The sequence below is a fragment of the Talpa occidentalis genome, unplaced genomic scaffold (genome assembly GCF_014898055.3).
Source record: "Talpa occidentalis isolate TD23 unplaced genomic scaffold, MPIMG_talOcc4v2.1 talOcc4.16, whole genome shotgun sequence".
In the NCBI taxonomy this organism is placed as follows: Eukaryota; Metazoa; Chordata; class Mammalia; order Eulipotyphla; family Talpidae; genus Talpa; species Talpa occidentalis.
Window position 1 is genome coordinate 50,049,007 of NW_023601653.1, and position 22,908 is coordinate 50,071,914.

Consider the following 22,908-nt stretch of genomic DNA (forward strand, 5'->3'; position numbering starts at 1 on the left):
GCTCAACCCCTTGCGACACCAGAGAGGCCCTGTTGTGAGCATTTAATAAGTTAAATAAAAAATGCTTAGCATCCCAGGCACAGAGTAAGAGCTCCAACAGTGTTGGGTGTGGTTTGCTCTGTCCACAACCTTCCTCCCCCACCACGTGCCTGGGAATTAGTTACAGTGTTCATTTATTCCTAGGAAGTCAGAACTAGCTGAGAGGTCACCCACAGACTTAGGAGGCATGGATATCTCCTGACCACACTGGACATGAACTCTGAACTATCATGTCCCCTCTGCAGGCAGAGACTTGTCTGATTTTACCTTTCCCCTTGGGAATAGGTCTCTCTTTGGATGTTCTATGGGGCAGTTGTAGTCTTTTGAATGAGATCACTCTTAAAAGCATGTGTATAAGGGCACAATTGTGTGCGTTGCCACAGGTTGAGCACTCAAAGGAAAGGGAGTGGAAATCACGGGACATCACCTAGTAACAGAAGCCCTTGTCCAATATGCCCCTGCCCCCAACCTCCAGGATGAGTCATAACTAAGAATCACAACTAAGGCAACAGGAAAGCAAGGAGCTGTGTCCTTCTGTTTCCCTGGAATGAGGGGTACTGAAAAGGAACTAGTGGGAGACATTTGAAAAAGTGGGGAAGAGAAGGCAGTGCCCCATCAGGGCTAAGCTGTGAGACTCGTTCTTCAGAACAGTAAGGATTCTGAAAGCATCCTCTCACATGGCTGCTCTAAACATCCTTGCTACCTGTGCTGCCCCATTTGCTCTTCCTTACAACAGGAAGCAGGGAGGGCTGCTAACCTGCTTTCAGGAGTGTGGTTGTGACCTCTTCTGAGACCTGAGCCCCTCCCAGGGGCCTGTCTCATGCTTCACCTGGTTCCCCTGGCTCTGACACGGCTCTGGGTGCACAGCCAGTCCCCACAAAGACCAATGAGGAATTATTTTATTGGGAGAGATATTCTCCTGTAGTTCTAGTTATAAACACAACATGAGCGCTTTTTGAGTGCTTCATAGGCATCTTTGTATTTAAAAGAATCATGATAATGGAGACATTTTTAAGCCACACTTGAAATTGAAAACATAATACAACCTTTTCAACAAAGAAGGTATCAGTCAGAACAAAACGTAACTATATATTCTACAGATGACCATTTTTCCTAAGATGACCGCTAGATATGTAACATCATACAGACATCTAAAAATCCCCTATTGATGCTTTAGAAAAAATACACAAAGCAAATTACATTTTCTTTTTCTTCCCGAGTAATAAACTATGACATCCACTCGAGAAGGCGCCTGCCAACCCATCCAAGGCATCTCAGTACCCTTTGCCTCTTAGCACTGACTGTCTTTTACATGGAATCTGTCTCCTGTAGGAATGGATTAAAACACTCGTGTCAAGTGCAGTCGGCATGTGTCAACTGGTGTATTTTTACATCGTGTTCCTAAGTTAACACAAGAAAATGAAAAGAAAACACTCTCATGTGAAAGAAAGCTAAGAATGACAAAATACATTTTGGTAATTACCTCACAAAGTCAAAATCAACCAACTTTTAAGTCACAACTTTTGTCTTAAGGAACATTTATTAATACTTTTTGTGGACGTGTTTTAAAGGCATAGGTTTAAATGCACATGCAAACAGCCTGCTTCTCCCGGGACTTATGGACCCAGCCTCACTCCTCTTTTTCATGCAATCAAGCTGCTAAGCCCTTAGCTCCAAAGGCTCTGGTGCCTCGTCTAAGTTTTTTAAAATAAAGTAGGTGATATATAAGATTTTTTCATAAAAATGAAGTATGGAGAAAACTATGAGTAGTGAGGAGAAAAGTATTATAATTAAAAAAAAGTAGTCTGTGATGGTCAAACTCAGAGAAAAGCCAAGTCATGGTGATTGTTACTAAACCATGAGAGGTCAACTAGACTAGGACAGAACAGGCAGCGGCCCAGAGAGCCCTAGGGCACCTGATGAAAGGGGATCTCTGAGAAGGATGCTCAAGTTGCAAATGTGGTGAACACCAACTCAGTGGCAGATGCAGTGGCTTATTTATGTCTGCATCCCTGTTCTTGGCATGGTCTTACACAGGGATGGACACTCGGCAGGTATTTCTGGGAAATGAGGAGCTGAACTGAATCAGCTTCCTGTCTTCAGCCACTGGGGATGGTATTTACTTACCAGATTCATTCACTCCTCTGAGGTGCCATCTACTTTAGGGGACAGAAAATGGATGCCTGGAGACAATGATGACATGGACTTGGAAACAGAGTCTTGGTCCAGAGGAAATGTGTGACGCCAATGTGTGATGCCTTCTTGGAAGATAGGGGCACAGATGTGACGTGTTCCCCAGCCCTGGTCTAGGAGAAAGGCACCCAACATCTCATCCATGTCCTTTTCTGTGGCTCTGCAGCCTCTCGGGAGCTCTGCAGAAAGATGCAGCTCACAATATGCTGGCTGAGCAGGTCAAGGCCTTCCCCCTCAACTGACCTCAATGGCCACACAGGTGGGGTCCCAACTATACCTGGAAATCTGCAGAACAGCCTACACCATGTCAGTGAGTAACTTTGTTGAAAGAGAACAGGCATTTGTTTATGTGATTGTTCCCTTTGTAGAGAACCAGCAGGGGCCGCTCAGGACAACCTGAAGCGATACCTAAGGCATTTGGAATTTCTTGGGGTTTTGGTTCAAAAACAATGACATGGTTCCATTCTCTTTGGTATTCATGCTTAATCTGGTTTCTTACTAATATCCATAACCTTCTCAGTAATTCATTGTTATGACTGTTAGAATAACGGACTCTTACACAGTCATCAGAAAGGATGTTAAGGGGAGAGGAGAGGCCTCAGAAACAGAGAGTGTTGAAAGGAAAACCAGAAGGAATGACAGGAAGAACCAGCAATCTCCCTCCACTAATTTACTCAGCACTCACTCGCCTTCCAATTATTCTCTGCAAAACACATGATTTCTGCAGGCCAGCTCCCATGGAGATGCCAGAACCTCCTCTCTTCATTGCGGTAGGCCAGCTCACAAAGCACCTCTCAAAGCACCTCAGAAAAGAAGGATAAAGCATTTAGAGAAAGGAAGAAAAGGGAGGGCTATTACCAAAGAGCAAAGGCCTGGGGGACAGGGGAGATTTTCAGTGAAACATTGCCTCCATCATAGGTAGAGTCTTCCATGAACATCACCAGCAAGAGCTCAAAGCGGAGCTAAAATCACCTTCAAATGTCAACAGACTTTATATCTACAGAGGAAGGATGATGTCCCAAATGCATGAATCTCTTCCTACTGTACACTCCGTTTTGCCCACACACAGCTAGAAGATGGAGTTAAGACCATGTTAGAAGTCTGTGACTTAGAGCTGTAACAGGCCAGCAGGTGCATACACACTTGCACATATACACACACATACACATATACACACATCAAAAAGATCTTTGTGGATCAGAGTATGCCTTCACTTGGTCCAAGAATGTACTTGTTGACATTGGGGGAGTAACCCACAGAATGTAATCAGGGAGAGAAATGATAGATGGAAATAATATTGCATTGTGCACAAAGTGGTTATTTTACAAGCTCCGCTGCAATTGTTTGTCCAGAACTAATTCAGACTAATTCAGACTAGAATTTCCTGAATCTGTAGTATAAGGTTAAACCTTAAAAATGTTAAGCTCTGAGCAACAAAAATTAACAATTATCTAAAATAAATTAGATTTTTAAATACATGTAATGAAATTATGGGTATTGGGAACTAAAGTCTATAATGAATATAAATTAATATAAATTTACTATTAAAGTACCATTCCCAGGAAGATTTCAGTTTCCAAAAAAAGATCAAATATTTTAATAATTGGATCTACTTAGAAAGCCTTAAACAGTGTTGTAAAGAGAGTACTAAGATTATGTAGAGACAAGATACAAAAATCTGTTTCCATGTTCATCTTGAAGGCTTTCCTCATTTTGCAAGTATTCCTGAAAAGCAGTGCAAATATATTACAGCCGGACCCTTACTTTAAATAACGAGGAGGCCCTGGTTGTAAGGAAACCCTGTAGTGTCCCCTGTGGAAACTGAAGAACTCTGGAAGGACCAGCTTCCTGTACCCCAGCAGCACTGACACTGCAGACTGGAGGCACCCAAAGTGTCTACTGAATAGCATGAATGTTGCTTTTGCTTTTCTGTGGGACTTCCTTAGTGAGGCATGCTGTAACTGGGAAGTTAGAATGGAAGACAGAGTCCAGCTCACAATTCGATGACTCCATTACAAAGTTTGGGGAATTTCAGGAAGGGATTTTCAATGGAAAAATAATGGCTGTATGTGTATAATTTTTAAAGAAATGCTGACCTACGACAGGCAGCTCCTCTTCATTGCTCACTGATTTACTGAGAACAAATACTGCGTGAGCTGGGCTCCATAAGTGGAACCAGTATCTAATTTCAGAAACACCATCAGAGCCATTCCTCTATGGACTTCCTTCCATCTCTACAGACAGAATTTCACAGCTCAACTCACGTCACCCCACAAAAGCAAAGCATAAGTTAAAGGCAAAGGTTCAATTAGAAAGAGGCCTGATTTAAGCGTGATAATGTTTTCAATCTTGAAAGAACTAAGTCAAATACATTCAATAAAGGCAATGCTTCAAAGGCAATTTGTTTTCTCATTTGGTGCTTCCTCCTCTTCCCATTTAAGACTCAACTTCATATATATATATATATACTTTAAGACAATATATCCTCTTTTAAGTAACAGAACCCCTAGTCTGCAATCTGTCACATCAGTAAAAGAAGTTATGTCAGCCTATTTACTCAGCATCAAAATTGCCCAAAAGATTGGAAAAATAGCTGAGGATGTTTTTATGCAAGTTTTGGGGAGGACTGGATGTCTGCAGTGATCCCTCTAGGGTTTCATCAGTGTAAGTTTCCTGGAAAGTAGTGTGCAAATAAAATATCTGACCATAGAGCCCTAGTTTAAAAACACTACGGGTAGAAATGGGTATGAGTGGGGGGAGCGAGGGAAGAATAATGGTGTTAATATAAACACCTGTCAACTAAATTAATACCAACAACAAAAATCTCACACAGATATCTCAAGTGACCTAAATAAAATTGATTTTAAGATCATTTGACCACTCGCCTACCCTTTACTGACTTTGGCCCCCAAGTGACTAAGCATACTCCAAGAATCTACTGACTGAGCCCATCAGACTCAGTCATTGGCCCAAGGGGATGATATTTGAATGAAAACATTATTATCATGGATGTGCTCCCAGCATGGAAAAATCAAGAATAAAAAAAATTAAAAAGCAGGGCTCTTGCCCCCCACGTTTTCAAGTCTATAGTTCAGGGAAGCTTATTTACAGCTGTGGTCCACGTGACAAGCTGACAGCCCCCTTTTCTCTTTGGACCCCGGCCTCCCTTGCCCTGGGAACGGCCTAGCATCCTCGCCCAGGCCCCACAGGCCGTCAGGCCTCTGTGCGGTTGGGCAGGTAGAGGGAGGACACCAGCAGGTTGTGTCCGAAGGCTGGGAAGCGCCGGAAGGCCTCCCAGCTGTCGGAGAAGATGTTGTACTTGAGGAAGACGCGGTGCTCCAGGCTGGTGGACAGGGTGACGTCCCTGCTCATGATGTAGATGCCGTCGTTATGCAGCGCGCATGTCAGATTCAGGCCCGACTTGGACGTGTTCTCCTTGAGGTACAACCAGCGCCGTGTGGCCGTGTTGTAGGACTGCACGGTGAGCATGTCCTCGCTCTGGCTGCTCCTGCGGGCCGCGCCCAGCTCGTGCAGGCAGCCGCCCACTAGGTAGATGGTCTCCTCCACCGACACCATCTGCTGCTTGCGGATGTGCACGTCGCACGTCTCGAAGAGAGTCCAGGCGTCGGCGGCCGGGCAGTACTGCAGGACGTTCATGTTGCGGTCTGCAAGGAAGGCACAGGCGGGTGAGAACACGTGCGCACGCCCCCGCAGCTGCCCACCACCGTGAGGCCGACCCCCACGCACCCAGCGAGCGGCAGGTCTCCTGGGGAGGCCAGGAAAACTGGGCACTTTCTCCCACATACCCTCACTCAAGGGGGGACCCTCCAGGGGCTCCCTCAGAATCAGGAAGGTACAGAGAGGAGCAAGGTGGCCTGACCACCTTCCCTGTACTGAGACCCTTCTTGCACTTGACAATCGGCTGGTCAATATACAAGGAATAGGGACCTCCAACCCTCACTGACCACTACAACCGGCTGACTACCAGGGGCAGAAGGCAGGTGCCGCCCTGGACGGCCTGCCGGTGACCCCTAGTTCTGTGAAACAACACAAGACAGCAGAATGTTCAGGAAAGGACACAGGCCATAAAACCCCAAGTCAGGAGAAATACAGCAGGCTCGCCTGGGCCTCAACAACCACACTGGGTAAGGCACCAGGGCACCCGCAGGAGACCTTGGCTAGTGTCTGGATAAAATCAGAGGTGAGACTAGAGATGGCTCTGACATCATTTGAATTTCAGGGAAACAGCTGCTTACAGGGAAACTGTTGCTGTCTGTTCCCTTTTTTGAAAAACACTTGTGAATTTGTTTTTGGTTTTTTTTTTTTTCAAAGATTTATTTATTTATGCATACAAGAACTGGGGTACAGGCCAGATGTGTGGGAGGGTGAGAGGATTCACCAGAGACAGAGTAGAGAGCAGAACAGGCAAACTGACCAAAACACACTGCTGAAGGGAGCAGCGGGTGAGACAGGAGAGGTCTGCCACGCCATGTGGGTATCTCTGTGGCCAGCTGGGATCGAACCCATGCTGCAAAGGCTGCCAACAGTTTCACAGCACTCGCTCAGCCGCCTGCACCACCAGAGAGGCCCAACACTTGTGAATTTGAAGCTACCTATTTTCCTTTTTCTTTTCTTTTCTTTTTTTTTAATATGTTTTCCTTTGCTCTCTTTTAGGAAAGAATAAACTGAATATTCTAGCCTCCACAGGAAAACAGCTGCTCCGGAATTATCAGAGAGAATGAACTATCTGCTGGTGGTTGTTTTTGTCTATGTGTGTAAGAGAAAGCTAGCTGGGGAATGGCACCCTGCTGCCATGTAAGGGGGGAGCTATGCTGCCTCCAGAGACTGAACCACCACAGTGAATGCTGCTTACTGCACTGTCACAGAGGGTGTCTGCTACCAAGTCAAGTGCATCCCACAAGCATCCAAGGCATAAAGGAAGGCCAGCGCTTTGCTGGAGCACATTGCGCAGCCTGTACACATTCATAACAGGGCCCACTTCCGGGAAATGCTCTTCTGTTTTCCGCCCACACTCATACACCAGTATTTCGCTTTATTGTATTGTAATAAAACTCATTCTAGAAGGCAGCCTGGGGGAGTTCATGACTCATCTCTCCAGAAAAGCTCCTCAGTACCCTGGCATCCCCCCAGGCAGGAATAAAGGACTTATTCTAGCCCAGTAGCACTGCACTTCTCAGTTCCCAGCCTGGAGGTCCTTCCAGGTCTTCTGTAAATGTTTTCTCTGCTCACCCAACAAGGGCTCAGACCATGATGAGGTGGTTGGAGCTGGTGGAATGATCGTTGTGCTTTTGCATTTAGAGTTGATTCTGAAGTATAACAAATCACCCTTTTTCCCTTTAGCGGTTACTACTAGGTTCTATTGAATTTAATGTCTTCAGTGCCTGCCAAAGAACTAAAATAATCAAACAGCTATCATAAAAATCATGAATTATGACTTACAGAATTTAAAAATCTCACCTAATTTGAGAAGTCAGCAGGCTAAGCACCCAATCTTCAGTCCTGCATTTCTTTTTTACACGATAATTACGATTCCTTGTTTTAAAAACAGAGAACTACAAGAAGTGCTGGGAGGGTCCCAGACAGAAGAGGAGGGGTTCTCGTCTCAGCAAACTAGTCTTCAACCCTTACACAAACATCTGTCGGTCCACCTCACCTAAATGTCCCATCAAGGTGTTTGGCTGGAGAAATGCAGGACAGAAACCACTGTGGGTGGCCCGAGGGTAGAAGGATATTAGCAATGGCTGGTGAAACCAGAAAACACCCAAGCAAGGGTTTTCCAGGTCAAATCTAAAGAACATTTTCTCTGCCAAGGTCATGGAGGAACAAGGACATATACTAGCAGTGTCCTCTTGGGGTTGTGGGGCTACCAGTTATCCTATCTAAAAAAAAAAAGTGTCTCCCACTAGCCCCCAATGGCATTCCTGTGCTTAGAGGAGAACCAGAAACCCCAGCAGGATTCCAAAGTAAGATATTCCAGACTTTCCCAGAGAAAAGACACAATTATCAGCACACACACCTGAGAATTCTCTGGGTGGCCCTGGTCTCATCAAAACCTATAAAGTCGCCCCTAGGTACAAGTGTTAACCCAATGGCTCCTTTAACCCATTTTGAAGGTCAAGAAATGACAGCTGGGCCTCATTTCCCCAAAATGCTCATGAGGGATAAGTTAGCAGTCATCCATTCTTCAGTGGAGCCACTGGGAGGGATTTAGGAATAGTTTCGCAGGCAACAAGAACATGGAACAGAAAAGGAGCTCATGGCTTCCTCTGACAACAACTCCTTGTTGTCAGCACCTGTCCTTAAATGCATAAATAAACCAGCTGTAATGAGTAGAAAGGTGACACCTCAAAAGGTATGTCCACCTACTTGTGCCCAGAACCTTTGGCTATGACCTTACTTGGAAAAGGGGTCTTTGCTGATGCAATTCAATAAAAGTTCTCAAGAGGAGAACATCAGGGATGACCTTAGCTAGTCCACAGAAGAGGCAGGTGCATACAAAGGAGGAAGCAAGGAGTCACAGAGACACTGGCTAAGGGGCACGTGGAGCCACTAGCGTGGGAAGAGACAGCAGGACCCCCTGTTACATCACCCCAGAGGGAGCATGACCTGCCAACATGTGGATTTTGGACTTCTGGTCTCCAGAGTTGGGAGAGAAGACCTGTCTGCTCTTTCAGACCATACCTCTGTGGCCATTTGTCAAGTAAGCAACAAGAAACCAAAATACTCCCATCACACTCCCAACAAATCAACTGTTCAGAGGTTCTCCAAGAAGTGTTCAACTTTTGCTATCTCCAAAAAACAGTACATCAAATAGTCATAAAGCACCTTACACTTAACTTCTTGCTCTAACTTAAATCCCCCAAACGAGATTCAAGATTCACCTGGTCATGGTGAGAAAGATTTGGGGCACACGCCATATTAGTATGTGGATTTCTGTCCTACACAAAGTCACATGCAGCCTCACAGGGCCACGAATCATTTCTCTACCCAGCCATGGCTGCAGCCATGGCTGCAGAGCTGTCCTGCCACGAGGGACATCCAGGAGCATCACTTGTTTCCGTGTCAAACGTAATCAGGGTCATGTCATAACTGCTTTCACAAGGAAAAGTGCTAAGAGTCCAGCTAGCCTTTCTCTGTAAGTTCTGGGCTCTCTAGTCAGACAGACCAAAATGATCAAATTTTCTCAGTCAAGAGATAAAACTTGGAAACAACTCCTCTACCTGGAGGGAGTGGGGGGAGAGACAAGGGAAGGCCAGAATCTACCATAGCCTTTCTTACCTCAACAAGCTGGTCTCTGTCCCTGTCGGGGGTAGCTGCTACCTGCCAAGAAGAACACTATTGAACCTACCGGGAAAACTTACCTGCGAGCTGTTCACTACCCAATGCCTACTGAAAAAGCAAAAACCACATGCGCAGGGTTTAATAAATAGCATAACCACCTTGCCCCACTGGTCAGGACACAGTTCTCTTAAATTTATGTTCTTCCTCCTCATAAGATGTGTGAAAAACTGCTGCAAGCTGAGTTTCTAGAATCTCCTCTGACACAGTTTGCTCAAGAAGGACGTCAGTGAGGAGAGGCATCTACAGGGCTCTGGCGTGCTGCATAGGGCCAGTGGCTGTCTGAAAAAGTGTGAGCTTGGCTTAGCCACATCCCAGGACAGCAGGCCATAGGCTAGCTTTCCAGAGCAGAGAGAATATTGATTTTCTTCACATGCCCCCTCCCCATACAATCTACATGCACATACAAAGGCATCACAAGGCCCCCCAGCTGTCAGACAGGCCTCCTCCTTACAGAATGTGTGATGCCTAAATCACCCGTGCATCCCGGGCCTTCCTCCTCCCACCCTTCCCTGGGCTCCCCAGCCAAGTACCACTTCCCTGGCCCTTCACTCACCTCTTGTGGTGTAGCCACCAATGACATAAATCTTCCCCTTACACTCACACGCAGAGAACTCGGCCAAGGGGTTTGGTAGGGGGGCCACAAAATTCCACGCATCCTGCTCAGGATTGTAACACTCAACGTTAGAAACAGCTTGTCCACCAATGGCGTAGAGTTTTGAATTGACAGCCACAAGTTTGAAGTTTGACCTGAAAGAGAGACACAAGGGGCCAGAAAGTCAGTCTTGGTAATGATGAAATGATGGAGCAGACAGATGATGGTGTAGCCACCAGAGCAGAGTGCAGAAGCTGCTGGGTATCTGGGCGCCATTCTGCCTAGGCACAGAGGAATGCCCAGGTGGCAACTCAGATTGTGTTCACTTGTCCTCAAGACCCCACAAAGAAGGTGTGTACGCCAAACTCCAGCAACTGAAGACAGGCAAGGCAGTTTAACACCAAGGACCAGCAGGAGATACTCTGTAGACACATAACTCCATACCTTCCTGCAGGTCAGGGAGGAGGACCCCAGGTCTCTCTCCACTTAGAATACTGATCTTCCTTCCAGTGGTGGAGGGATGGGGGGTACCCATCCTCAGTACACACCGGCATTACCTACCCAGACAGGCAGACACAGTGGGTGGCTGCCAAAGGGGAGTCAGAAACCCCTTAATCATGAATCCCCCCACATATCACTGCCCCCTTCTCCAGAAGGCGTGTTTCATACAGTGCTAACACATATAAACATGGGAGGTAAATCAAAGTAATCTGATCCAGCCTCTTGGGGCATTACACCTGTTAAACCCTCACCTCAACAAATGCTCTCCTATCATAACATTAAATGACTTTTTTAAAAAAGATTTATTTATTTATGCGTACAAGAGCTGGGATACAGGCCAGATGTGAGGAGAGTGAGAGGATTCACCAGAGACAGAATGGGGAGCAGAACAGGCAGACAGACTGAAATACACTGCTGAGGGGAGCAGCGGGCGAGACCGGAGAGGTCTGCTGTGTTATGTGGGTTGCTCCCTGGCTGGCCAGGGGATTGAACTCGTGTTGCAGAGGCTGCGGATTGCTTCACAGCGCGGTGCTTAACCCCTTGCGCCACCAGGGAGGCCCAACATTAAATGACTTTTAAAAGAGAAATACTCTGGTTTTAAGCAGCACATAAAGTAATAGGGTCAAATGGTGCTCATCAGATTCAGGTATCAGATAAAAGGCTCATGACTTGTGAACTGAAACGGCCACATTCCTGAGCTTCAAGGAAGCACAGAGGGACAGGGACCATGGACTCCTCCAAAGCCAGAAAGGAGAAACATTTGCAAGTGCTGGGTCAGTCTGTGGAGAGGCTCATCAGTCTAAGTGCACATTAGGGGAAGCAGTCGCTTGAGTGACACCAGAGAATGACGCTGGCACACTTCGGGGACCAGGCTCTAGTCCCAGCTCTACTGCTAACAGGCTGTTTGCTGTGACTCTGCTTCCTCAAGCCCTGTATGGGGTGAGACCCACCACAGGGGATGGATAAAGAGACAACCAGCAAATGCTCAGAAAGTACCCCAAAGAGAAAAGAGAATTATTGTCATTTCTCCATTTTCTAGTGCCTGGAAATCTAGAGACTAGCCCAGGTGAGGCACGCCAACACAATTTCTTCTAAAACTGCAATACCCTAAGAAAGAAAGTGGGTGGAGGTTACAAACGAAAAACAGTGTGTAAGAGGGTGGAGTAAGAAGGACGGGGTATAAGTGGCCCATGGCTAGTCCATCTGGTGTTTACTAAACACCAATACTGAATGGATGTTAGTGATGGCCACTTAATAAAAAATTAAGATTTTTCAAAGGTGCATGTAATGTTTATATTTAAATTAGCTTTGGTTTTGTTTTGAAAAACCAAAGTGAATAGAGTACTCTTCCCTAAAAACCTCATATTGTCGGTTAAATGCAGCCAGCCATTCAATTTCTCAAGCCAACAGACTTCCCAGGGGTGGCAGTTTCTGGGGGGTCTCTGTAGCATGTTGCTGAGCTTTCTTGCTGCCAATGATCCTTGAAATCTGGCCACGACGCCCTCTTGATGTTTGCAAATTGGGGGAAGCAGGGGAAATAGGGCTCGTAAATAAGCACTAAATGTGACCAGCCCACAATTTGTGTTTGCTCCCCCATGGTGCACAGATAGTAAATTTTGTAAGATCAAAACAGCTTTCAGTATTCATCCAGCATCATCGCTGGTCCCAAGCAAATATGCTGATTTCTAGTCCACACACCGGGCCCAGGTGGGACAGAGCCTCCTCTCAGAGAGGGAGGGCCTCCTCTGGCCATTTTCAAGTTTGTGGGCACCGTATTAAACATTCTTTTTTCTTTTGTCCAGGATACAAAGAGCTATATAAAATCTCCCAATCCTTAGGATCAGGCCCATACCTTGCCAGGTAGGACTAGGATCACTAACTGCTCAGTCCCTGGGGAAAGAGACGGATTGGCAGGTGATCCCCCTCGACAAGGTGAAGTGGCACAGAGACACCCCAAAGTCTGCATCCAGGTAATGTGAAATGCTGTGTAAGCTGCCTTTTTTACCCCAAAGTTCTACACTTCTTCCAGTGTTTCTGGAGCCTGTATTGGCTGCATTACCCAGCAACAATCCCATTTGAGGTTTCATTTTTCCTTGTCTCATCCTCTAAACTCAAATAAAACTCCTTGAGGGCAGGGAGCAGCATGTCTTCATGCATCTCCACAAGTGACTGGACACATGCTGCAGATAGAGGGCATGATGAAGTGAGGCTCACACCAGTGACAAAACGTGATCAAGCAACACAGAGTCACAAATATCTGCACACCACTTCTTGGGAAAAAATAATTTTCAAAGAAGAAAACTTTAAATCTGCATGAAGATCTTATCTGCAGAAAAGGTAATATCTGTCCTATGATATTTGATCTACAGAAAACCCTACAGTTCCCACCAAAAAACAGAACCAATCATAAATTTTGTGAAGATACAGAACACATTTGCATCCACTGATAAAACATCTGAAAAAGAGGTAGAGAAAATAATCCCATTTAAAATAGCAACAGAGGGCCTCCCCTGGTGGCGCAGCGGTTGAGCGCTGGGCTGCAAGGTTGCCAGCAGCCTCTGCAGTGCCGGTTCGTTCCCCAGCCGCCAGCGAGGGTCCCACAAAATAAATAAATAAATAAAATAGCAACAGAAACAATAACATACTTGGGAATAAATTTAACCTTGGGAATAAGTTTATTCTGTACACGGAAAACAAGACAGTGATAAAACGCACTGAAGAGGACACAAAGAAATGTAAAGATATCTTATGTTCATGGATTGGAAGGAGTGACATTGTTAAAAGGCCCACAACCGGGCCTCCCCTGGTGGCGCAGGCGGTTGGGCGCAGTGCTGTGAAGCTGTCCGCAGCCTCTGCAGCACCGGTTCGATCCCAGCCAGCCGGCAAGGGTCCCACATGGCATGGCAGACCTCTCCTATCTCGCCCGCTGCTCCCCTCAGCAGTGTATTTCGTCAGTCTGCCTGTTCTGTTCCCCGCTCTGTCTCTGGTGAATCCTCTCACCCTCCCACTAATCTGGCCTGTACCCCGGTTCTTGTGTAAATAAATAAATAAAAATTTAAAAAAAAAAAAAAAGGCCCACAACCAGAAGCATTCACAGAAATAGAATAAAAATTTCTAAAATTGGCATGGAACAAATCCCTTTGGCTGAAAACCCAAAGGAATCCTGGAAAAGAACAAAGCTGGAGGCATCACACTTTCTGACTTTAAACTTTGCTACAAAGAGACATGGTTCTGGCATAAAAACAAACACATAGAGGGCCTCCCTGGTAGTGCAAGGGGTTAAGTCTCAGCACTATGAAGCTATAGGCAGCCACTGCGGCATGAGTTCAATCCCCAGCCAGCAACCCACATGGCCCAGAAGACCTCTTCTGTGTCACCTGCTGCTCCCTCAGCAGTGTATTTCAGTCAATCTGCCTGTTCTGTTCCCCACTCTGTCTCTCGTGAATCCTCTCAGCTCCCACACCTCTGGCCTAGACCCCAGCTCTTGTATGCATAAATAAATGAAACAAATCTTTAAAAAAAAAAACCAGACACATAGATCAATGGAATAGAATGCGAGCTCAGAAGTAAACGCATGCACATACAGTCAACTAATACCTGACAAGGGAGTCAAGAACACTTAATGGAGAAAGGTCATGGGTCAATAAATGGTGCTAGGGAACCTGGATATTCACATGCAGAAGAATGAAACTGGAGCTCTATACCACTCACAAAAATTTACTTGAAATGGATTATAGATTTAAACATAATATTCATTAAACTCCTAAAAGTTTAATGAACATCCTAAAAGATGAATAGGGAACAACTTCTTGTCACTGGTTGTGGCAATGATTTTCTGGATAGGATACCCAAAGCACAAGCAAAAAAACCAAAACTTAGTAAATGTGACATCAAATTAAAAAGTTTCTGCACAGCAAAGGAAATAACAAAATAGGCGACCTGTAGAATGGCAGAAAATCTTGCAAATCATGCCTGATAAGTGGTTTATATGCAAAGCAGATAAACTCAATAGCAAAAAAAAGAAAAAAAAAATCAGAAGAACTAAACAATTTTTCAAAAACATATACAAGTGGCCAATAGGTCCATTAAAAGATGTGTGATATCACTTATTGTCAAGGAGGTCAAACACAACCACAATGAGATATCACCTCACACTTGTTAGAATGGCTGTCATTCAGAAGATAAAAAATAACAAGGGTTGGTGAAAAAAAGGGAGACATGGGGCACTGCTGGTGAGAATGTAAACTGGGGCAGCCAATGTGGAAAACATTATAGAAGTTCTCAAGAAATTAAAAATAGATCTATAGTATGATCCAGCAATTCCACTTCTGGATATATATCCAAAGGAAAGGAAAATAGGATCTCAAAGAGGCATCTGCATCCCCGTCTCCACTGCAGCATTATTCATGACAGCGAAGCTAGAGAAACAACCTACGTGTCCATCATCCACCGGTAAATGAAAAGGAAGATGCAGCATCAATAATCAATTAGAAAGGAAAATGAAAAAAGTACGCAGGTAGAAAAAGTAATATAGCTTGAAAATGCCTAAGGATAACTCTAGCAATAAATATTCAGACTATACAAAAATAACAAAAGAAACCTTTTCCGAAAGACCAAAAGACCTAAATAAATACAAGGGGAAAAAATTAATTTTTCTGGCTCTAGAATATTTTTAAAAACTGTGAGTCTTCCTCCTATAAACTTAGTATAATCCCAATCAAAATCCCCACGGGACTTCACAAACTGATTCTAATGTTTATTTCAGAAAAAAAAGAGAAAAAATGAGCCAAGAGACTTAAAACAAAAGAGAAGAAAAGGGTCTTTGTTCCACCAGACAATAACTGAGTTCTGTGACTGAGCCATCATAACTTTAAAACACGTCACTGACTCAGGGATGGCCGACCAGATGGGCAGGTTGGCCTTGGTGAGAAGGGCTAAGGTTCCAGAATCACTGAGACATGTTATCACCTCACAGTATACCTTTTTTTGGAAACAAATTCCAAACAGATCCAGACCTAAATGTAAAAAGGCAAATCCACAGAAGTAACACATCACAAGACAGACAGTATTTCTATCTTTTTAGATGGCACAACTCTTCCCTATGCAAGATCACAAAAGCTCATAGGACACATGAAATGAATCTGACCACAGAAAATTTAAAATTTCTTCAAAGAATACACTATAGACTTGCAGTCCAAAACTGGAGTCCCACAAGGCCACCGTTGGCCTGTATTTTGGTCTACAGTTTCTTGTTATTGTTCATTTTTTAATGGAGTAAGTTGCCAACATTGAAAAATGGAGATATCTGGACATAATCCTCATCTCTATGCATAGTAACTGACTGTGGCCTAGAGGTAGCACCCTCTCTCCAGGGGCGGTGGCGCGGCATTCATGGATAACACCCCACTTACCCCTCTACTCACTCGACTGGCCTGGTGGCCTCAAGCTTTTCATTTTTGAATCTTATGATAAAATCAAGATGGGGTAAGGGCGAAAGACCTGAGAATTACCTAACAGACAAGGGAGTAATACTTATCTACATAAATAGAAATCCTAAAAATGATATGAAAAAACAAGCAATATTTTTTTAATTGGTGTAGTGCCAGGAAGGCACAGAGTTGGTTCTCTGTGATCTGAGTAGACAGGTGAAGGACAGTGCTGGAGCCCTCGGAGGCTTTTTCAGGGTTATAATGGGATTCTACCATGTACACGGCAGGCAGGGGTGCCGGTGGCCGGGAGGCTGGCAGGTCTCCCAGGCCGCTGCTAATCTTCACTCTTTCTGCGCTCTCTGGCACTCTACAAGTTTCCCTTGGCAAATATAAATACTGCATCCATGTCTCACAAGAGTAAACAATACAACTGAATATAACAATGTGACAAAATTTAGGTGCTGGCCATCAGGCATGCATGTAGGATGGCAGGGATCCATCATCAATTCTAATGGCGGGAGGGCAGAAAAGCCTGACAATCATTTACCCCACAATTGGCAAAAGCCATTTATAAATTACATACAAATGACCAATAAACATATGAAAAGAACAATCTCTCTGTCCACCAGACAAATTCACACCAGCATTTTTGCCACTAAATTGGTAAAAACAAAAAAATGGCAATAATGGGTCTTATCTTCGCAAGAGTATCAGGAACTGGACTTGCTCACACACTGCTGGCAGGGGGCCAATTTAGAAATTTTTTTTTGATGGGTGATTTGGCAGGAGGTTATACTAAATTGTACAATGTACACACAAATATTTTGCTCTACCTGCCCAGGGAGTCCAGGAATTTGCCATATAAAGCAAACGCACACGTGCCTCATAAGCTAGGCACATATGTACCAAGAAGTTCCACACAGCACTGTTTATAATGGCAAATGGAGAAACCTGAATGAATAAGGGAGGGGCTAATTATACTATGGTACATCCACAGGCTGAAATACCACGCAGTCATTCACAAGACTTACCTGGATCTACATTTGTGGGTAAAAAACCTCAGAGTAGAAATATCAAGGGCCATAATAACCACCACATCCTAATCAATGTTAAGAGTAAAAATACAAGTTGTGTATACACCCCCACAAGGAGATGCATAGAGTTTCCCCTACCAACATGCTATTATTTATATTAATATAGTTATACTTTTTAAATTATATGTGTTTGTAAATTTGTAATATAGAACATGTCCAGACCTTTTTTACTCTAGTTTTTTCATGTCATTTATAATTTGTCTAAGAAGCATGTGCTCATGTATTACTATTTAAAAAAAAAAAAGATTTTTTAAAAAAAAATCTAAGGGAAAGGGGAAAATAATCAAGGATCTGTGAGCAAAGAATAGAATTCTGTGAGGTGTCACATTAGCATCGTGGAGCTAAAGCTGGCATGTCCGGCACCAACAACACAGCAGGAGACACGTGTACAGATCTGGGGGACAAATGTGTGGCCTTCCCCTCTCTTCATAGCCAGAATGCTCCTTTGCAGCATTAATGAACCTTCTTAGAATTTACTAAAAGTGGATGGAAATATGCTTAAAGTGGTACTTCTTATACCAAACTTTAAATATGGCATCATTTCAATGGTGTCAATAATGCATTAAAACAGGGCCAATCTGTAGACAGAACTATCTCTAAGACATAGTAGAAGTGATGTCCTCTATTTCTTCTATTTCTTCATTCTCTTCATTTCTCTATAACAACTATATTCTAACATCCTGGGGGTGTAGGGCGGGGGGGACACTTTCCAAAAATGGATTTGATATTATAGTAGAAATGAAGCCAGTATTTCCCCTTCTCATCTTGGGGGCCCTAGGGTCAAGTCAATATGTGTGGTGGCCTCCCCATTCCCATTAAGATGTTCTTTGCTTGGTATGTGTTTGTTTTTATTGGCGTGACATTGCTTTATAACACATGCGATGTTCAGGTGTTCATCGCTGACAGTCAACATTAAGTTCACACTAAAAGTCCAGTTCTACCCTTCACCAACCACACCACTGTCCCCTCTATCCCTATTTACCCCCCCCAAAACGTTCTTTGTGTGGAGGTAAGTCCCCCACTCTGGGTCCTCATTACAGTGCAATGTGGGGCTCAAGATGGATGCATGTGGACCAGAAGGAGCACTTGTTCTTTCTTGGTTACAAGGTTCCTGTCCCTACTTCTGAAGAGCTCTGGGTCACCTGGGCCTGCGGCCACTATTCCATCCCACCCCTTCCGTGTCTGTTCTTCAATCCTGATCCTACAACCTACGCCCTCCTTTTCCTTTCATAAAGTCACCTACATTCATGAGAGGGTTGGGGGTGACTTGCAGGGTGGGAAGGAGCAAGGCTGGAGTGGATAGAGATGTGCTGATTCTGTTGGTGGTCACTGCCAGGCTCAAGCGAGGGTCAAAGACATCACTGTCTGGGAAAGAAGTAAGAGGGAAGTGAGAGGACGTGAAATTATACAACTCATAACAGTGTAGCAACTATCTGCTGATCACAGACCTCCACCCCAGAGCAGAAAACTTCAAGGCGCTAATACAAGAAAACCGCACAAAGTCAGCCACACAGGTTACTGCTGGGGGCTTCTGGCTCGGATCCTAAAAAAATGAAACTGGTGAAAATAAAAGCAAAATTCAAGATGAGTTTTCTTTTAAATTACCCTTGGGGGAACCCACCAACTCTTTACTGGGATGGAGGCTAAGAAAGCAGTTTGTGGAAAGGGGCAAAAATCTCAGCTAGTTGGGTGGGGCTGGTCTTTTCACAGAAAGTTCTGGGTTCTTTGGGAACTCGCCAGGGTCAAGGCCACATCCCTCCTGTAGAGGCGAATGAATGAATGAATGAATGAATGAATGAAGAGGTGAATGGAGGCCACGGAGCGGTACTCCACAGGTACTTACCTCTTCTGGTTCATGGACGCCACCTGGAGCCACTCATTGGTGCTGGGGTTGTAGGAATGGGCCGCTGAGATCTCCTGGCTGGTGATCCTGTACCCGCCCACGATGAAGAGGTAGTTGTCCAGGATGGCCGACCCATAGCCCCGGACATTCACCAGATCCGGGGGCAGGTTGTTGGCCAGAGGGAACCACCGCTCCGTCCTCTCCTCGTATCTGAGCATGGACGGGGGCTCCCCTTGGTAAGGGTGTGGGGCCAGGGGCCCACCCAGGAAGTCTCCCAGGGCCACCAGCACGGGCGTCCCACTCAGCCGGTCCTCCCGCAGCCTCTGCTTCAGACTGAGCTCGCCCAGCAGGTGGAAGTGGGGCTTGCACAGCACCTCGTGGAAGTGCACGACCATGAAACGCCGGCAGGCCTCCTGCAGGTCGGGCAGCCCGTACACCTGCGCCAGGCGGTAGAGCTCCAGGCAGTTGGACAGGCGCACCTGGGACAGCAGCAGCCGCAGTAGGGACGTGACCTGCAGGAAGGAGGCCGCCTCCACCAGCTCGGACAGCAGGCCGCCCTCATCCAGCTCCTCGGGCTCCTCTGGCGCCCCGGCGCCCTTCTCGCGCGGCCGGCCCAGCAGCCAGCCCTCGCGGGCGCCGCCGGCATTGATGAAGTCGAGCACCAGGCGCAGGCCCGGGGCGCTGAGGCCGCGCAGCTGCTGCACCTCCGGGCCGCCGGCCTCGGGCCGCCGCGCCTCGCGCATGCCGGAGCGGTAGAGCGCGCGGAAGTAGTCGCTCTGCTCGATCAGCTTCCTCTTGCTCACCGGGTAGCAGCGGTCCTCCAGGCGGATCTGCACCATCTCTTCGGCCGACATGGCTGGGGGCCCGGCGGCGGCGGCGGAGGGGCCCGCCAGCGCAGCGCCGGGAGGGGGCGGCGGCCCCGGCCTCCCGGCGGGGCGGGCTCCGTCGCTCGGCTCAGCGCCCGGGCTCCCCGCCGCGCCCCGCTCGGGCCACCGGCTCCAGACTGACGCCCGCGGACCCCGCGCCTGGCAGGGCCCACCCCCGCGCGCCCGCCCGGCCCGGCCTCCCAGCGGCGCCCCGCGCAGAGAGCGCCCCGGCGGGCGCGGCGATCGCGTGCCCGGGCGGGGCGCACGGCCCGGCCTCCTTCCCGCTCAAGGTCCGGGAACCATCTTGCAGATGGCGAGCAGGGCCGCTGGCCCCGGCGGAAAGGGCTGGCGAGCAGGGCCGCCGCGTGGCGTCAGCCTCCCGGCCCCCTGGTGTGGCCTTATTAGAAGAAAGGCGCACTCCACGCCGGCGCCATCACGCGCCTCCTCGCCAGCGCAGCCTCGGGCCAGGCCCTCCCGGTGTCGGGGTGCGGGGCTCGCCGGATGGGACTGTCGCCCTGCCTGTAGAGGGGGCTCTGCTGGCCACCCTCCTTCCCAGCCTGCCGCCTCCCGCCCGGAGGGCAAGCGCGGGATTCTGGAAGGCCTGCTTCCTGCCGGTCTTCTCTCTGAACAGGGGCAAGAGGAAGACCGAACCCAAAAGGAAGAGGGTCTCTGGGTGGTTTAGGAGAATTGACTCCATCCCAGAAAGGTTATGGGGACTCTGCAAGGTTAGCTTTGGATAGAAGTGGTTGAGGATTCCAGGGCGCACAGGGTATGGACGTCCACTCTTAAAAGAAAACCTCAAGACTTTCCTAGGCCAAGATGCCAGAACCAACCAAAACAGTCTTCAACTTGAGGACAATGTGTGTTTGGACGTTTTTAAAATTTTTTACAAACTTCGGTTTTCTTTAATGACAACTTGTTAGATAATACTGTCTTCATAGGTACAAATCCCTATTTCAGACGGGAGATCCCGCCTACAACTCCGATGTACATTTTTTTTTGTTAGGAAGGGCGGGGAAAGCCAGAAAGTTTTATTGGTAAAAACTTGAAATCCTCTCAATGCTTTGTTTGCTGACTATGTGATGTGACAGCTGCTTCATACTGAGATATGCCATCCATTATTTTTCTCCATAATATACCTTGAATAAGGAAATAAAATTTAAAGATCAGATGGCCAGCCAGGAGGTAGCAGCTCCTGGTCTCTCTTCAGCCCTTTTAGAAACTTTCTACCAATCAGCTGGTTATAGATAGGACTCAGGCTGCTATTTTCTGGCCTTTTAAAAGAAATCACACTTAAAAAATGATGCCTTAGGAAGCTAGTTCACACACAGGAACATTACCAGAACATGATCAGCGTGGGCAGGGAATCTAGAGTCTGACTCCATTGGGTACCAATCCTGTAAGTTTTTTGGCCCTTGACATGCTATTAATGTCATTTAGGACTGGAAGTATCTTAAAAGATCAAATCATCTTAACGCACACAGTAAGTTTTCTGTTAAGCTCAAAATGCAAAGTCAAAACAATATATATAAACTCCTCTGCTTATAAAAAACTGAAAGATTACTTCTAAGGCTTATGAAAATATGACTTATCTAACTAGAGATATACTTTGACACATCTGTTAAGGCCCATCCTTAAATAGCAAGTGGCCATGGTGGTAACTGATTCACTTTAAGCACTTTATGTCATGATCTGTTTTACAAGACTCAAGTCAAACGTAGAATGAGGCTATTTTAGAATTTATAGAAAATATACCTTTTGACCTATAGTGGAGAAAAATCTAAGCCCAAGATGTTTACCATAGTCTGGCTTTTAATAATAAAAAACTGGAAAACATAATGTTAAAGAACAACAGTGCTTAATAAATAGTGAAAATTTAATGAATATTTATTATATGACGAGCACTGTTAAAAATGTTTTACAATATGGGCCTCCCCGGTGGCGCAGCGGTTGAGCGCTGGGTTGCGAAGCTGCCCGCAGCCTCTGCAGCGCCTGTTCGATCCCCGGCTGCTGCCGGGCCACCGGAGGAGGGTCCCACATGGCATGGAAGACCTCTCCTGCCGCCCGCTGCTCCCCTCAGCAGTGTACTTCAGTCTGCCTGCTCTGCTTCCCACTCTGGCTCTGGTGAATTCTCTCACCCTCCCGTGCTTCTGACTGTGCCCTGTGCTTGTATAAATAAATAAATCTTAAAAAAAAAAAAGCTTTAAAAAATGTTTTACAATACTATTTTAATACTATTAACAGCTGAGGAAGCTGAGGGATAGAGTAACTCTGTTTTGGTAGATGTGTAGAATGAAATAGAAAGCCAATACAACTTTGGATGTAAATCTTTAGAGGCAATGAAAAATATAATTTTACATGGGATTTTTAAAAATCAGGTGTGAGTCCATTTATGTAATATCGCATACACACCTATTTTTTTACAGAAGTATCTCAAAAGATGTTTACCAAAACATTGACATGGTAAGATCTTGAGTAGTTTTTTCTTTTTTGTACTTTTCTACATGGTTTGAATTATTTTTAAGGTCGGGCCTATCATTTTAATAAATGTAAAATATTTTTAGAAAAAAATCACGACCTTGGGCCTCCCCGGTGGCGCAGCGGTTGAGCGCTGGGTTGCGAAGCTGCCCGCAGCCTCTGCAGCACAGGTTTGATCCCCGGCTGCTCCCCGGCCACCAGAGGAGGGTCCCACATGGCACGCAGACCTCTCCTGCCGCCCACTGCTCCCCACAGCAGTGTACTTCGGTCCTTCTGCCTGCTCTGCTCCCTGCTCTGCCTCTGGTGAATCCTCTCACCTTCTTGCGCTTCTGACTGTACCCAGTGCTTGTGTAAATAAATAAAATAAACCTTAAAAAAAAAAAGTTTTATTAAAAAAAAAGAAAAAATCACGACCTTTAAATTTCTCAGGTCTCATTTTAAAAAACAATTTCCATCCATTTCATCAAGTGATGAAATTAAAATGTTAACTAAATAAGACAATAAACATCTT

General features: G+C 46.0%; 1 protein-coding gene across 1 annotated transcript; it reads right to left on the reverse strand.

Moving 5' to 3' along the window:
- Positions 1-895: 895 nt before the first annotated feature.
- KLHL42 (kelch like family member 42) lies at positions 896-19,956 on the reverse strand. The gene is made up of 3 exons (XM_037514179.2): positions 19,054-19,956; positions 10,148-10,341; positions 896-5,897 (listed from the first exon to the last, which is right to left on the reverse strand). Exons 1-3 carry the CDS (start codon positions 19,905-19,907, stop codon positions 5,446-5,448), a joined length of 1,500 nt encoding a protein of 499 aa, XP_037370076.1. The 5' UTR covers positions 19,908-19,956; the 3' UTR covers positions 896-5,445.
- Positions 19,957-22,908: the final 2,952 nt, after the last annotated feature.